This window comes from Neurospora tetrasperma, assembly GCF_000213175.1.
Source record: "Neurospora tetrasperma FGSC 2508 unplaced genomic scaffold NEUTE1scaffold_3, whole genome shotgun sequence".
Lineage (NCBI taxonomy): Eukaryota > Fungi > Ascomycota > Sordariomycetes > Sordariales > Sordariaceae > Neurospora > Neurospora tetrasperma.
Genome location: NW_009799101.1, coordinates 1,156,410 through 1,172,134, shown reverse-complemented (window position 1 = coordinate 1,172,134; position 15,725 = coordinate 1,156,410). Strand labels below are relative to the sequence as shown.

General features: G+C 53.4%; 4 protein-coding genes across 4 annotated transcripts; 2 read left to right on the top strand and 2 right to left on the bottom strand.

Annotated features, from left to right (window-relative positions):
* Positions 1-596: 596 nt before the first annotated feature.
* Positions 597-3,191, top strand: NEUTE1DRAFT_81093 (DNA repair helicase RAD25; the record flags this gene model as incomplete). The annotated part of the gene is made up of 1 exon (XM_009852296.1): positions 597-3,191. One exon carries the CDS (start codon positions 597-599, stop codon positions 3,189-3,191), a length of 2,595 nt encoding a protein of 864 aa, XP_009850598.1.
* A 592-nt stretch (positions 3,192-3,783) lies between these two features.
* On the bottom strand, positions 3,784-7,355 carry NEUTE1DRAFT_121897 (uncharacterized protein; the record flags this gene model as incomplete). The annotated part of the gene is made up of 2 exons (XM_009852295.1): positions 3,784-7,101; positions 7,260-7,355. The coding sequence occupies 2 exons, from the start codon at positions 7,353-7,355 to the stop codon at positions 3,784-3,786; spliced, it is 3,414 nt and encodes a 1,137-aa protein (XP_009850597.1).
* Positions 7,356-8,596: 1,241 nt separating this feature from the next.
* Positions 8,597-11,080, bottom strand: NEUTE1DRAFT_121896 (uncharacterized protein; the record flags this gene model as incomplete). Its single annotated transcript, XM_009852294.1, has 4 exons — positions 8,597-9,143; positions 9,198-9,299; positions 9,498-10,619; positions 10,681-11,080. 4 exons carry the CDS (start codon positions 10,897-10,899, stop codon positions 9,021-9,023), a joined length of 1,566 nt encoding a protein of 521 aa, XP_009850596.1.
* Positions 11,081-11,874: 794 nt separating this feature from the next.
* Positions 11,875-14,817, top strand: NEUTE1DRAFT_129418 (uncharacterized protein; the record flags this gene model as incomplete). The annotated part of the gene is made up of 3 exons (XM_009852293.1): positions 11,875-12,037; positions 12,249-14,415; positions 14,552-14,817. 3 exons carry the CDS (start codon positions 11,910-11,912, stop codon positions 14,732-14,734), a joined length of 2,478 nt encoding a protein of 825 aa, XP_009850595.1.
* Between the last annotated feature and the right edge of the window lie 908 nt (positions 14,818-15,725).

Sequence of the window (15,725 nt, the reverse complement as noted above, 5' to 3'; positions counted from 1 at the left end):
CGTCCCGTCCCCCCCCCCCCCCCCCCCCCCCCCTTTTCGACCACCCACCCAGACCAGACCCGACCCGACCACCACTCAACACGGGGTGCTTTTCGGACTGGACAGCGGGTGACACGGGTGGAGCCTGCAACTGTGAGTGCACACGCCGAACGGTTCCTTCCCTCCACTTCCAGGTTGGCTCCAGAAGACTCGCTTCCCCACAAAATAAGCGTGGCTGATGACTAAACTAGTGTAGCGTGTCTGGCCCCTGTCGGCATTGCTGTCATAGCGGCTCGGCTCCTACGGTATCGCCTTAACAATTTCCATAACAGGACAGGAACCGCAGTGTAAGCAAACAAGGCCTGTACTTGTACCCTACAATACCTCTACTTGTAGAGCCAGGTATCTACCGTAGCGTACAAAAGACAAAGTGGAATTTCATCATCCATTTCAAACTCCCGTCCTTTCAACCTTGTATTCTTTTTTTGCCACTGCATTGGCATTCTACATTCGTCCGCCTGCTAATCCATTCTTCTAGAACTGAACTGCTACAAATAGATAAAACAGAGCAGAGACAAGAAAGAAAGAAAGGAGATCACATTTTCGTCATACATATAATGCCGCCCAAGCGAAAAGCGGTCGGCCCCCCCCAGGCCGGCGTTGCCAAAGCTGGCCGCACTTCGGCCCTGTCCACTCCCGGCCCCGCGACTCCCCGCAGCCTCGAGAGCTCGTTCCAGTCGGACGGCGATGATGATTTGAACGACGACGACGTCGACGAGGTCATCAAGAGGAAAGAGGAGGTGATTGCCCGCGAGGCCGACGAGTTCGTCAATACATGGGCCGTCGATAGTAGCCGTTTCCAGAGCCGACAGGACGGTGGCGGCAGTCATCGTGACGGCGCCACCCAGTTCTTTGGCAGCGGGAAACGCGACTTTTCGTATCTGAACTTGAAACCCGACCACGACCAGAAGCCGCTGTGGATCGACCCCGAGAAGGGCACCATCATCCTCGAGAAGTTCAGCCCGGACGCCGACCGCGTCACCGACTTCCTCGTCACCATTGCCGAGCCCAAGTCACGGCCGCACTTCCTGCATGAGTATCAGTTGACAGCACACAGTCTCTACGCTGGTGTCTCCATTGGCCTGCAGTCAAAGGATATTATAGATACCCTGGATCGCTTCCTCAAGACCCCCCTTCCCGAGTCCATTCGCCTCTTCATTGAGTCGTGCACAAAGAGCTACGGCAAGGTGAAACTCGTGCTGAATAACAACAAGTACTTTGTAGAAAGCTCGGATGCCGAGTTGTTGCAGAAGCTGCTCCGCGATGAAGTAATCGGAAAGTGGCGTGTCCAGGGCTCCGGTGATATTACCACCTCCTATGCGCCCACCATGGGCGGCCTGGTCATCCCCGGCACAAAAGATGCTGCCGGTGTGAACCAGGCAGACCTCAACAAGTCTGGCAACAAGAAGACGGCCGAGGACGGGGCCGCGGGCGCTGCGGCGACTAACGAGGCCGACCTCTACGCAGCCATCAATGAGGAAGACGACGAGGACGACAAGGACGCCGTCCATGCCTTTGAAATCCCCGAAACCGCCGTCGAGATTGTCCAACGACGCTGTCTTGACCTAGGATTTCCCATCTTGGAGGAGTACGACTTCAGGAACGACTCTAATAACGCGGACCTGGAAATCGATTTACGGCCAAACACACAGATTCGTCCGTACCAGGAGCAGAGTCTTAGCAAAATGTTTGGTAACGGCAGAGCAAAGAGTGGCATCATTGTTCTGCCGTGCGGTGCAGGCAAGACCTTGGTCGGCATCACGGCTGCCTGCACCATCAAGAAGGGTGTCATCGTCCTGTGTACAAGCAGTATGTCCGTTGTGCAATGGCGTCAGGAGTTCCTCAAGTGGTCCAACATCAACCCCGACGATATTGCCGTCTTTACCGCTGAGAGCAAGAACAAGTTCTCTGGTAATACTGGTATCATTGTTACTACATATTCTATGGTTACCAACAACCGAGAACGATCTCACGACTCCAAGAAGATGATGGATTTCCTAAAGAGTCGTGAATGGGGTCTGATGCTTCTCGACGAGGTTCACGTCGTCCCTGCCGACGTCTTCCGAAGAGTTATCTCTTCCATCAAGTCGCACTCCAAGCTGGGTCTCACAGCCACCCTACTCAGAGAAGACGACAAGATTTCCCACTTGAACTTCCTTATCGGTCCCAAGCTCTACGAAGCCAACTGGATGGAGCTGTCCGAAAAGGGTCACATCGCCAAGGTCCAGTGTGCAGAGGTGTGGTGCCCCATGCCCACCGAATTCTACGACGAGTATCTTCGTGCCAACTCGCGTATGAAGCGCACCCTTTACGCCATGAACCCTCGAAAGTTCCAGGCCTGCCAGTACCTGATCAACTACCACGAAGCCCGCGGCGACAAGATCATTGTCTTCTCCGACGAGCTGTACTCACTAAAACAATACGCCCTCAAGCTGAATAAAGTCTTCATCTACGGCGGCACCGGCCAAGCCGAGCGCATGCAAGTGCTCGAAAACTTCCAGCACAACCCGCAAGTCAACACGCTCTTCCTCTCCAAGATCGGCGACACCTCGCTCGACTTGCCCGAAGCCACCTGTCTCATCCAAATCTCATCCCACTTCGGTTCCCGTCGTCAGGAAGCCCAGCGTCTAGGCCGCATTCTCCGAGCCAAGCGCCGTAACGACGTCGGCTTCAACGCCTTCTTTTATTCGCTCGTGTCCAAAGACACGCAGGAAATGTACTACTCGTCCAAGCGCCAGGCCTTCCTGGTCGACCAGGGCTACGCCTTCAAGGTGATCACGCAGCTGGCCAACATCGAGAACACGCCCGACCTGGCTTTCGCCACGGCGCAGGAGCGGCGCGAGCTGCTGCAGCGCACGCTGGTCGACAACGAAAAGGGCGCCGAGGATGATGTCGAGACGGACGATTTGTTTGGTAAGGTCGGGCGCGGAAGGGGTGGTGGTGGTGCAAAGGGCAGAGCGGCGGCGGTTCGGAGAATGGCTGGAACCCTGGGCGAGCTCAGTGGGGGTCAGGATATGGCGTACATTGAGCAGAACAAGGCGGCGAATAAGGGGTTGAAGAAGAAGGGTGCCGCCAAGGCGGAGCAGAGCGCCTTCTTCAAGAAGCTGCAGAGGGAGAAGGAGAGGAGTCGGGCTTTGGCGAGACAGGGCTAGAAGAAATCGTCTTGATTTGGGGGGATCCTTGGCTTGTACTTTCTCTCTTTTCCGTCACATCTTTTTATAAAGCCTGCGAAGAAATTTCATTGCTATAAGAGGATATATCCACTTTACGGAAAGTTAAACTGGAATTTAGGGTTAGGTGTGAATATCGTTTTCCATAGACGGAAAAAGCAGTAGTCTTAAGACATCCATATTTTCGGTGTCAACTATGGCATTCAGTTGGATGGTCACGAAATCGTAATATACAATCTAAAAGGGGTTTTTTGAACATAGCACAAATAATTGCCTTGCCTAATGGATGAATGCACCTTAATTCACACAAGTTTGATATGTCACCTAACTTTCAACAAGTTCCTTCTCACTCACTCACTCATTATGAATTAGCTAGTGATCAGTAGGTAGGGTAGTACCAGTACCATTCAAGCTTTCATGTTCTCATCATCTTCATTCCCTCATCAATCTCCCTCCATTTATCCTCCTTCCATCCATCCATCTCACCGAACCACCCACTACCTCCACCGTCCGTTTCAAATACCCTTCCATTCACAGTAATGTATTGTGTTTCAAACGGCAAAAAAAATTCACCTCACATACAATACCCCCTAGGAAACAATCCCACTTCACCCATATACCAACCCACCCCCCACTCCTCATTCAACCCTTCCACCTCGGTGATCTCCGCCCCCTTGGGGAAAATCAGCTCGTTCTTGGCTTCCGGGGAAGATCGGTACCAGCTAAACCGAGCAACCACGCGTGTTCCCGTGCCGCCATCAGGTGGGAAAAGGTCGGTTGTTGTCAATCGGCCTGCTGATGATGAGGTTGGCGATGTTGGTGAGAAAAGTGGTGATGATGGGGATAATGGTTCCCCTTCTCCCTCCTCTTGACCGGGTAAGATGGCGGCGGGGTGGGAGACGTCTAGGGAGACTAGACGTTGGAGAAGGAGCCATTTTTTGGGTTGCTTGTCTTCATCTTCGTTGTCGTTGTCGTTGTTGGTGTCGTCGTTGGTGTCGCCTTGGTCTGCTTTGGAAGAGGAGGACGCACGACGGGAGGTATGTGAGGTATGCGAGGTATGCGAGGTATGGGAGGCATGGGAGGATGTGGGAGAGGGTAGTGGTGGTAATGATGAGGAAGAAGAGTCTGCATCATGCTGCCAACTCCATATTTGCATTCCCCTTACGCCCCCGAGCAGGAAACTCTCAATCTTTAGGCGATGGCCGCCGACAATTTCGTTCAACACTTTCCTCCTTTCAACACCGGTGCGGTCGTCGGTAATAAAGGAAACGATGGTCATGCGGTGGCCGGCGGGTGGACAGCGGCGCCAACCGCGGGGACCGTTTTCTTCGGCTACGGAACCGGGAACCAGGGAGTCGTAGCATCCCTGGCAGAGGTTGTATTCGCCTGCCCGTGGCTGGAGCGTGTGCTTGGATGGACAAGAGGGGCAGTGAAAGCGTGGTTCGTGGGGAGGAATGGGGACGGAGCAGAGTTCGCAGGGCGGGGAGAAGGTTAGAGGTCTGTAGGCGCCGGTGGCGGGGCCGGAGAGGTTGGATCTTGAGAAGGGGGGTGGAAGAGACAGGAATGAGGGGCGGGAGATGGAAGAGGAGCGGGAGTGGGTTGGGGTTGTGGTTGCTGTTGTTGGGTTTGCGAGCGGGCTGGTTGATTCCGCAGCATCAGTTGGTGGTGTACCGCTGGGAGAGCCGGACAAAGATGGAGGTATATAAGTGAGGGCTTGCAAGGGGTGCGAGCATGCTTTTTCCTGATTGACGCAGTTATTGCAGAATCCCCATTCGCCTTCATTGCAGAACTCGCAGCGCCAGTAGCACTCATTGGCAAAAGCAGAGCAGCGGCAGCAGAACGTACCGCTTTGAAGGCGGTCGAGAGGGTTGGCTAGACTGCGGGCGCGAGGACTGGTGTCGCTTGGCTTGGGAGGCGGCATGTACCGGACGGCGATCAGCCGGTGCGGAGGAGGAAGGTTTGGGTGACTTGCTTTGATCTTGTTCCATCGGTGCCAGACGGCGTAGCCGAAACCGAACCAATGAAGGCATCCTTTGCGCTTGCGCCAGCAGTCGAGACAGATGTTCCAGTCGCCGTTGTGGCAGATGGAGCAGTTGAAGTGAAGTTTATACTCGATGTGCTCCATGCCGCAGCCGTTGCAGTTGATGACGGGTTCCGGATAACGCGGCATGTTAGGCGGTGGCTGTGCTGGTGGTGTGCTGCCCAGATGGGTGCTTACGGGGCCCGAGGTTGATACAAAGTTGGGTACCGACGAGGCGGAAGCAAGTTCTGATTGTGCAGAAGATCGTCGATCAGTGGTCGTCCTTGTCCTTCTCCTCCCTGGATTATCAGAATCCGAAGAACCGTCTGTTTGCGTGTGTGGCTGTATGCCCCCTATCCCCGCAACTCGAGCATTGAACGACAGTGCCCTCATGTCTGATGAGTTTGCCGTGGTTGTTGTTAGTAGCGGGTTGCTGCTGATGGTTGGTGAACTGGAGCTTCGTGTCTCCGTGACCACTCCCGCGCTTGGTCTGATTGGTTGCGTCGTTTCGGTCTGTGAACGGTGGTGGGCTGACACACGGGGAGGTGGTTGTTCGCTTTGTGACGGGACTGGCACGGTCGAACTCCGGCTGCCACCGCTTGTCGTCCTTCGCCTTCTCGAAGCTCCCTGAACTTCCAAATGCGCCGAACCCGCGGATGGAGGATATCGATGCCGTTCTTCGTTACTGCTGGCACTTGGTTCCCTCGACCGTGAAACTCTACTGCGTACGCTCGCTGGTTGCGTAGCGTGATCCGATGGCGGTCTCGTCCTCGAGATCGTCAAGGGCTCCGGCCTATATGATTGCGTCGTACTGGCAGTAGTATTCCTCCTCGCATTCCTCTCCGCAATCGCCCGTATCCTCTCCCGGTGTCGTCTCCTGTACGCCTCCATGATCTTATTGCTGAGCTCATCGTTGTTGTCCAAATCGATGTTATCCAGATCCAGTCCATCCAGCAGCCCTTCCTCCTGGATCTGTCGCGCAAACTCCTCAATCTCCCGCTCGATATCGATATCGCCCAGGTCATCCGCGCTGATCAGTGACCTGAGAGATGACTGGTGCTCAAGCTGCCTCGACCGCTCTTCCGCCTCTCGTTGCCGTGATTCACTCCTCAGCCTCCTCCTCTCCTCCGCATAATAGTTCTCCGGATGCAGCGTCGCGCTGTGCGCCCGTATCCTGCTGCTACTGCTGGGCGCAGCCGACGAATCCCTCATCCTCTCTCGATCTCTGCCCACCATACTCCCAGTTCCATTTCCCGAGGCCCTATTCCTACTCACATCCCTACTCGTCCTCCCCTGATGAGATGAATGTGGTGCCAGTGATGCCCTCCTCCTCCTCTCCGATGAACCCCCAACCGCACTCCCGCTTCCCCCTACCATACCCACCATACTCCCCGTCGCACTGCCCGTCCCTAGCATACTACCATTCCCATTGCTCGCCTCCAAAGCTGCCCACGCCTCCCTCAAACTCATCTCCTGCACCTCATGCAACACCCTCCGTTCCTCCTCATCCAGCCTCCTCTCCTCCTCCGTCCTGTCATCCCACCGTTTGATCCTCGGCAGCACTTTACTCCCCTTTATATACCTCTCATCCATTTCCTTGCGTTCCTCCTCCGGCCTTGTTCGCTCGGGGTTCATAGCCAAGAACATCTCTAATAAGGTTACGACGCGCGCATCGTGCTTGGTGTCGCGCACAGGCTCGCGGCAGGCTGGACAGGTGAAGACTTTGTGTTGTTCCGAGGGAGGTGGCGGCGGGAGAGGAGAGTTTTCGGCGCGGTAGGCTTGGGAGGCGAACCATTCTTTTAGACAGGCGCCGCAGAAGGTGTGTAGGCAGTCGAGGAGGGTGAGGGGTTGATAGAGGAGGTCGGTGCAGATCTGTTATAGGGTTGAGGTTGTTAGTGATTATTTTCCAGCGAAAAATGTGTGTGTAGTTCGTTGTTGTGTTTTCGTAGACGGTATGGGCATGGAAGTTGGGAGGGGAAGAGAGGGTGAGTAGTTCGTCCGATGTTATTGTTGTTGCCGTCCGGAAACACATGGCGAACACATGGCTTGGGCGCAATCTGATGCGCATGGCACGGCAGATCCCACACAGGGGACGGACCGTGACAGATGGCATCATGGCATATCATTCCGTCCGAACCAGCCCAAGTTTTGAAACTAGGAAGACTATTGAAAGAAAGAGTAGCTCACCGAGCAAGTCAACTCCGACTCCAAATTCACAGAGGCAGCCGCCTTCTTGATACTCGAGGAAGTAGGTGTTTCCATCATCCTGAAGACCTAACTCGGCGTCCCCTCGCAGTCGACCGTGACCGAGCGCAGCGAGCGGGTATTGGTAACCTTTCGTTTCTCGTCCCGAGTTCAGTCCAGTTCCTGTAGCCTTCCTCTTCTTCAACTTTAGCTTTGGAGGATGTCCGTAACCAAGGCGTCGTCGTCGTTTCGTGTAGGTATGTTCCTCGCTTATTTCCCCGAGCCGAGTCTGTCGTCGTATACTGTTCTCGGGATGTCGTCGTGTAAAGTTTGCGGAGAAGGTCACTGGAATCTTTCAAGCAGCGCGGCGGTGGCGTCGGCGCAAATCGTCCGGTTGTATCTCGAGTATAGGCAGACGGTGTAATCCAGGGAAGGGTTCGGCGCAACAAGAGAAGGGTGAAGAAATGGTGATGCCTCTAGTTCAATGAATTCCAACGTCAGATAGGTCAAGGAATAGATAGGTACACCTGCCAAGAGATGGGGTAAGTATAGTGATTGAGTAAAAGAAAGTTATGTATGCGTTGTAACCGGCACGAGACCCGGTTACGGTCCAACACGATTCAAGGCAAATGAGAGGTTGACAGTGGCTCGAGTAGGGAACGACGGCGGCAGCGTTCGCGATCCTGGCACTGGAACGATGTGCTCTGCGTGGGGCTCTGGTCGATACGGGGTGATGCACGCTATAACCCATAGGGCATAGGACCGCTGAGTTTGCGCTGCCGAACGGCCAGGCATGGGATCTCTCTTATGCATGTCGCAACTAACAGAACACCCCCCTCCCTCCCGCAAACCAACAAATGGACGAATGACGGCTTCAATCACCAGCATTCTCGCCCAGCAGGGAAATACACACGTGTGAGCAAGACATGTTACGACATGCAACCACACCGAAGCATAGTCTTCCTTGGCTTTCCATGGTTTCCTTCACGTGGCTGTGAACAGTACTTTAAGTCTGCGCAGCCCATCATTGTTACATATTTGCCACGGCGTTTAACTACCCAAATGCTATTTGCATCCGATGACATCTTGATCACGTATCAGTTGTCTTAAAAGAAAGATATGATATCTGCTGCTGATGCAATGTAATAATAATAATAATAATACCGTTACCTTCAAGACGCCCGTATTCCTCTCTGTCACAGTGTGTGTGTGTGTGTGTGTGTGTGTGTGTGTGTGTGTTTCTCTAGCGTGCGTATGTATCTGCCTGTTGTGCCAAACTACAACCCTTCATCCTGAAATTCCCAACTCGCGCCCGTGGTCATACCCAAAAACCTAGAAATAATCTCACAAAAAATAAACGCCAATACCTTACCCATCACCATGATTATCGTTATAGATCGTTAACGGGCTCATCACCGCCCTCATAGTCTTTGCACACCCCGAACCATGTCCTGCCACGGCAACATTTACCGCTATCGCCAGGCTGTCCCTCTGGCGGAGTAGCCGTTGCTGACGGGGTAAGCACCGAGCTCGGCAGGGCTGGGGCTGAAGTAATCATAAGCTCTGTCGAAGTGGATGGTGATCCGATATCCGTCGTTGCAGTCTTATCATAGCATCCCCAGAACTTTCCAGGAGTTAGGCATGTGGTACTGCTTGTTGTTGTCGTCGCAGTAGGAGTTGTTGTTGATGTAGTCGAGGTTGTGGTCTTGTCCTTGCAACCGAACCATCCACTGTTTGAAAGGTTAGCAACGTTGATGCCAAGGTTTACTCAGTAATCTACTTACGGAGTGTGGCACGTAGTGGTAGAGGTTGTGGTCACTTCGCTTGTCGTCGTGGTTGCCGTCCCAGTTGTGGTAGTGGTTTCGTCCAAACATCCCCACCATCCCCTGTCACTTGTCAGTATACTTGCAAATACTAGGTGATATCAAAAAAACTTACGGAGTTTTGCAGGTTTCAGTCCGGGTCCGGGTCTTGGAAGTCGAAGTGGGCGCGCTCGAGGTGGTCGTGGTTTCGGTTCCATTGCTTTCATACATCTTCCAATTTCCGCAATCTCTGCATTCCGGTGTAAACCTGCACTCGGGGACCTTTTCATACTTTCTGAGGACATCTTGAATAACCACACGAATCTTGTGGGTGCCAATGCCAACACGCCAGCCCAAATCACCAACCGTATCATAGACACACTCCCGGCCGGTGTGACAAGCTGACTCCATTGCATATCCGCCAATAGCGCACGTTGCGGTAGCTCCGTTACAGGTACCGACGTACACCGGATCGGCTGTGTGACCAATGTGGAAAGCTCCCGTGTACTCTCGAGTCTGAGGCGCATCTGGATCCGATCCAGGGGGGATAGGAAGTCCCAGTCGCTTGGCAGGGAGAGCTTCGGGGACTGCCTCGAACGTCACAACCGGGTCACCATAAGTCAAGCCAAGCAAAGAGCTCATGGCTCCTCCAAGCGAATGCCCGACAATCCACACGTTGGCGTCGGGGTAAAGCTCAGTGACGTTCGCATAAAGCTCGCGACCGGCTTGGTAATAGCGGTTCTCTTGGCGCAATGCCTGGACGACACAGGTGTTGTTGCAAGAGTAAGTGCCTGTCGCGCAATCACAAACTTGGTGCCAGGTCCAGGGTCCTTGCTGAGCACAGCAACAACTGAAAAAGAGGTTGTCGTTGACCTTGTCGTTGGTGGTGGTGCCGTCACCGTCGAAAACAGCAACCGATGTTCCCTTTAAGCCGATAACGATGGTCGAATTCGTCTCATCGGCAAACACATGGCCCCGGAGTCCATCACCCTCCCATCCAAAATCGAGGCTCCTGTTGAACGGGGCCCCAACATCCTCCCAGTCTGCGCCATCCGGAGTCTGCACATAGGCATCAGCAGCCATAAGCGCCAATGATATGATGGTGTCTTTATCCGTAATATCAGGTCCGGCAACCTCGTCCATGGTCCATGCCTCGGGTGATAGGACGGAAGCGTAGCCTTGTTGTCGTGCATAAGCGACCATAGGATCTACGACGCTAGGCCTCCGGTCGGCAAGTCGTTGTATCCGCACCGGGCTGCTGCGCGCCTTGAGGGTTCCGATGCGCTCTTGGCCATATTCATCGTCGGCCGCTAGCCATACGTCGGCGTTCTGTGCGGGTACATCCTTTTTGCGGTGCAGTGTCGGATGTTCGTAGGTACCGTGGTGGTAGATGTGTCGGAGTGTCTATCGGTGGCAAATCTGTGTTAGTGGCCGCTTCTTGATAACGAAAACAAACGGGACGTACGAATTTGTGCTCAGCCGGTGCTGGAGGCTCTGGTAGAAGTGGCTTGATGGGTGATGCATCGATTGGTAAGACTATCTGCGCATTCGGTTCTTCGTAGAAGAAAGCGTTGACGAGTGGTGTTGTCGTGAGAGCGAGAAAGGACAAGGCCAGTTTGGCGGTGACTCTAGCAGCGGATGTGCAACTGAATGCATCCGCTTTCCTCTTCCCAGAGGGTAACATGTTGAGAGAGGGTGGCGGTCGTGGCCAGTTGAAGATGGGGTTGGAGATGTACGAGACAACTTGAAAGTGAAGAAAACGAAGAGGATAAAAGAGAAGGTGTCGAACGTGGTTCGCCTCTGTCGAACAAGGGGATGTTGTCAGTTAAAGGTCAGTTGATGGATGTGGTAAGAGTAGGTTGTTGGGGGAGGGCGGTCCGCGGCTTCTTTGGGTGGTTTGAGGTTTGGTTGTAGAGGGTGAATGACCTCCCGCGTGGCGTGCGTCTCACTGCGGTGCAGTGGTGCCTGCCTGTCACCTGCGACAGAAAGATAGCGTGTTGGCACCGGAATCGTTGATTGACGGACAGCCAGTGATGACGATCGCAGCCACTCAATGCCAACGGCCGATGGCGGAAAGGCGTAGGTAGGTCCAGGTACCTCTCAAGGTTCCCCTCCTTATCAGCGATAACACTCACTGCCTTTAGGTCCCCACAACAAGTGGAAACTGGGGGCGCAAACATGCAGATGGTGTGGCATGCACCATGCGTTGTCACTTCTTTAATCAAATGAGGGTTAGGGTCTGCCATGAGAGTCGGAGTCTGAATCAAAGTGGTCGAGATCGACACACTGGACGTTGGAAATCGTAACCTTGACACCCATGACATGCAGTCCAGGGCGGGACATTGCATTTCTTCAATGTATTTGGCCACGAGATACAACATCATCTGATTTTGTTGTTTTGGATGAGTTCAGTTTGTTGAATACCTAGAGGTACCTAGCAAGTGGCCTCTTTTTTTTTCCTCTTCAGTTTCCTTGACACTTTGATATGTATCTGCCAGGTGGAGTATCTGCCAGCAATGTCATTCCACCCGGGCTGCAGTGGCAGACAGAACACCACCTCTGCAAGAAGTCGCCTAGCTCGGACCCTAGAGACACACATCTCCCGTCGTCTCCGTCAGGCATCTCCCACAAACATGAACTTGTTCACAAGGACTCGAACATTCGATGTCTGGACCTTTGAAATACCATTAAATTATGGACACTGCTTTGATGACTCAAGCATCAAGTGCCCCCGGCTTTGACTGTTGCTCCCCTTCAGCCGGATCCAACCTTGTTGTTTCAAACTGTCTCGAATTCTCATGCACTGGTCTTTTGCTTTGGGTGTAAGTACTGCCCTACTATCATCCATGTCATGATGTGTCCCCCGGCGTCAATCATATCGTCTGCCAGCACCTCGTCTATCGTCAATTTCTCCACTGTGGAGTCATTCATCACAGTAATGTCTAGGAAGTCCCAGCTCCCAATACGTTGCGCGTCGCACTTCACCTTCGCTTCCTAGAGACCTACACTTCTAACTTCAAATCAATACAACAGTGAGACAAGCGGTATTATCATGTCCTTCAGTAGCAACAACCCGCCGCCGCGGCTGAGTCCTCTCCGGACATCTCGCTCCTTCACCCGCCTCGATCCTCCTTCCACGCCTCCAGACATCACGCGCCCCAAGAGAGCGAGCACGATACAGTCCCCAGTCAAAGACACTTCCGAGATGCCCGACACGTTCGAACGCAGAGTCAGCTTGGACTTGGAGCCCCCGAGGTCGTCCATCGATCTGGAAGGACTCCCCATCGAGTTGGTCGCCCTGACAGACAGCTTCATCGACGGCCTAGTCGCAAAGGTGCACCCAGCACCGCCCAACATCGATTCGCTCTCTCAGCGCTTTCAAGACTTTTATGCTACTGCCGCCTCCCACATCCAGACCCATATCGACAGTCTAGCCACTCGACAAAAACGCGATGACTTTGCAGCATCTACCTCGGGCACGCGCCAGTCTGCGGCCAGTATACTACGCCAAAAGGCTGCCCAACTGGGCAGCAGCAGCAAGGAAAAGCTCAAGGCGGGACTTTCAAGGCGAGACTCGGAAATGCTCACCCCCGAGGAATACGCCGAACGTAGGAAGGCAAGGAAAGCGTTGGAGCAGCAGCGGATACTGTTGGAGGAAGCTGTAGAGAGGAGGCTTTGCGAAGGCATCTACGGAAGAATTTACCGCCATCACACCACACAGGATGAAGCGCAGGATGACAAGCTCCGATCAAAAACTGCCGCTTTGGCCGTGGTAGGCATCGGCCCCAGCGATCTGGGAGTGGACATTGGAGACATCGACAAAAGCGACCCCGGAGCCGTGGCCAAGAGAACAGAAGAGGTCAGGGACTGGCTGGAAGGGGCGAGGAAAGAGTTGATACTGATGAACCAGTCGCGGTATCCCCTGGGCAAGCTAAACCATCTCAAGGCAGCGCATAAAGCCATCATCGACACTCTCTCGCATTTCCACCCTTCCTCATCCGCAGACGAGCTTATGCCGATGCTCATCTTCACCCTCATCACCCTCCCGCCCGAGAACCTCAACGTCATAAGCGACGTCAACTTCATCCAGCGCTTCCGCTGGGAACCCAAACTAGTGGGCGAGTCATCCTACTGCCTCACCTGTCTCGAAGCCGCCATCAGCTTCCTCGAAACAGTTGACCTTTCCACTCTCCGCGCCGACGAAGCTCCCACCGGACCCGCAAAGACTCCCACTGGCTCCTCAATACCTCGGGCAGAGACATTCCCTCCCGCCTACTCAGCCGGAGTCTCCTCCACCCCCAGCCCATCCTCCGAGTCCAACAATAGCCTCAAGCCTCCCCTCTCCCGCCACGCCATGCGGCTGCGTGATCGCCGGCTTAGTGATTTGGTGACGCAGCCGGCACAAGCCTTCAACGCCGCCAGCGACGCCGTCTTCACCACGGCCGATCAGAGCCTCAAGACCATCGGCATCAGCTTAGGCGATAGCTACAAGTTCCTTGTTGGCAAGATGCGCGAGCACCAGGAGGCCATCGTGCCCAAGACACTTGAAGATGCGCGCAAGCTGATCGGCACACCACCGCCTCCTCTTCTCGAAGATGACGGCAATTCCATGGCGGGGAGCGCAAGCGTGAGGAGCGCCGCCAGCTCGGTTCACACGCCTGACGAGGGTCTGCATCCACTAAAGCGGTCCAACACGCCCAGCAGGTCAGCGGATGATAGGGTGTTGAGCATCATCGGCGGGAGAAAAGCATCATTAGCAACAAGGGATACCAGCGCCGACAGCGCGGGCACCACGAGGAGTGTTTCGGGGTCAGGGAAGCGGCCAACGGTGGAGGAAAGAGCGGCTGCGGCTGTGGCTGCTGGGATGAGCGGCGGTGGTGGTAGTGGGTCATCAACAAAGGAATCCAAGGAAGGAAACTCGGCTACGACGGGCACCGCGACGACCCCTATCCCGACTTCGGCATCGGCGCCTCCCGCTTCGTCGAATCCAGCGCTCATTGATTCCGTCAGGAACCTGAGCAGCTCGTTTAATCCAATGGCAAGGTTCTCGCAGGGTATCAGCGGACTAAGGAGCTTTGGCAGGACCACACCGTCCACACCGTCATCGGCGGCACCCCCTCCGCCTGTGGCCAAGGACAAAGAGATGCCGCCTGTGCCAGGGAAGGGGACGCCGGTGGCGGATGGCGGGGACTTAGCTACGGTTAGTGTTTTTTTTTTTTTTTTTTTTTTTTTTTTTTTTTTTTTTTTTTTTTTTTTTTTTTTTTTTTTTTTCCTGTATTCCTTCCTCCGTGATGTAAACGAACACCAACTAACATTTCCTCAAACTCCACACACAGGCCTTCCCCGACCTAGCCCCCGCGCTCCCACCAAAGGAAATCCCCAAGATTGAACCGCCCATCAAGCGGTTCATGGAGGTTCAGAACCCGGCCGATTTGCGGATAGGCGAAGTGTTGGATTTGCTGAGAGATTATAGAAGGCTAGCGGGTGCGTTGAAAGATGTGGGTGCTTTTAAGGAATAACTTACTACTGGTAGACAATGCGGATAATATATATATACGCAGATGCGATGCATATCGGAAGAATTACTAGGTGGAGAAGGGAGTTATATTTGGATTGGATTTAAAGAGACGCGGTGCATTTGTTTGTTTCGGTTTGTTTTGTTCCAGTGGCTTGGAGGTAGAATGGGGAACAATAGTCATATTGTATAATGGGAGGGGGGTGGGAGGGGGGAAAGGGGGTTTGTGTTGATGGTCGTCAAAGGATCCGTCATGCCTTTTTGAAGATGGATATGTCTGGTATAATACAAGCGACAACCCAATTATCAAACACTTACTTGTATCCTCGGCTGTGGTTGAAAATTTTCACTTTCATCTTCATGGCGCCTCCGAACCTCCAAAACCAGTGCAGCTGCTCATATAGTTTCGTCGCTGCTCAGAACAGGTGATCGCATTTCTTCACTTAGTTGTCTCTTGACCCAAAACTCACATTCAAGAATTTGGAGCCTCTGAGGTTTTGTCCAAATTCGAACCTCATTTTTTATAATAGATGGCACCTGAAGTGCTTTAGAGAGTTGGTTCACAAAGAGGTCAGAAAGGACAAGAAGGCGAAGTGTTAAGGTTTTCCTCCTTCTTTTTAAAAGGTCCAATGACTTATTCAAGATTTCATGGCCTCAAAAATTCTTTACCTGGAAACCAAACACGGTTTAAGTAAGTTGGTATGATCGGAAGACACGTTAAATCTCGAGGGGCAATCTTGTGACTTGGCAATTGTTCCTATAGTGCTGTGAAAGTATCGACTAATCTAAATAAATCGCTGTTTCGCTGGTTGTTCCTGTTTCTCCTCCATACTCCTGTGATCATTGAATCACCGTTTGATTTGGCGACGGGCATCTTCAAGTTGAATGTCAAATCCACCAACATCGTTTATGCCCCCGATACCGGATAACCTGTTTCCAAGATACTCTCGACCTCAACCACAAATTCGGCAAACCAGAAAGCCAGAAACAAAATC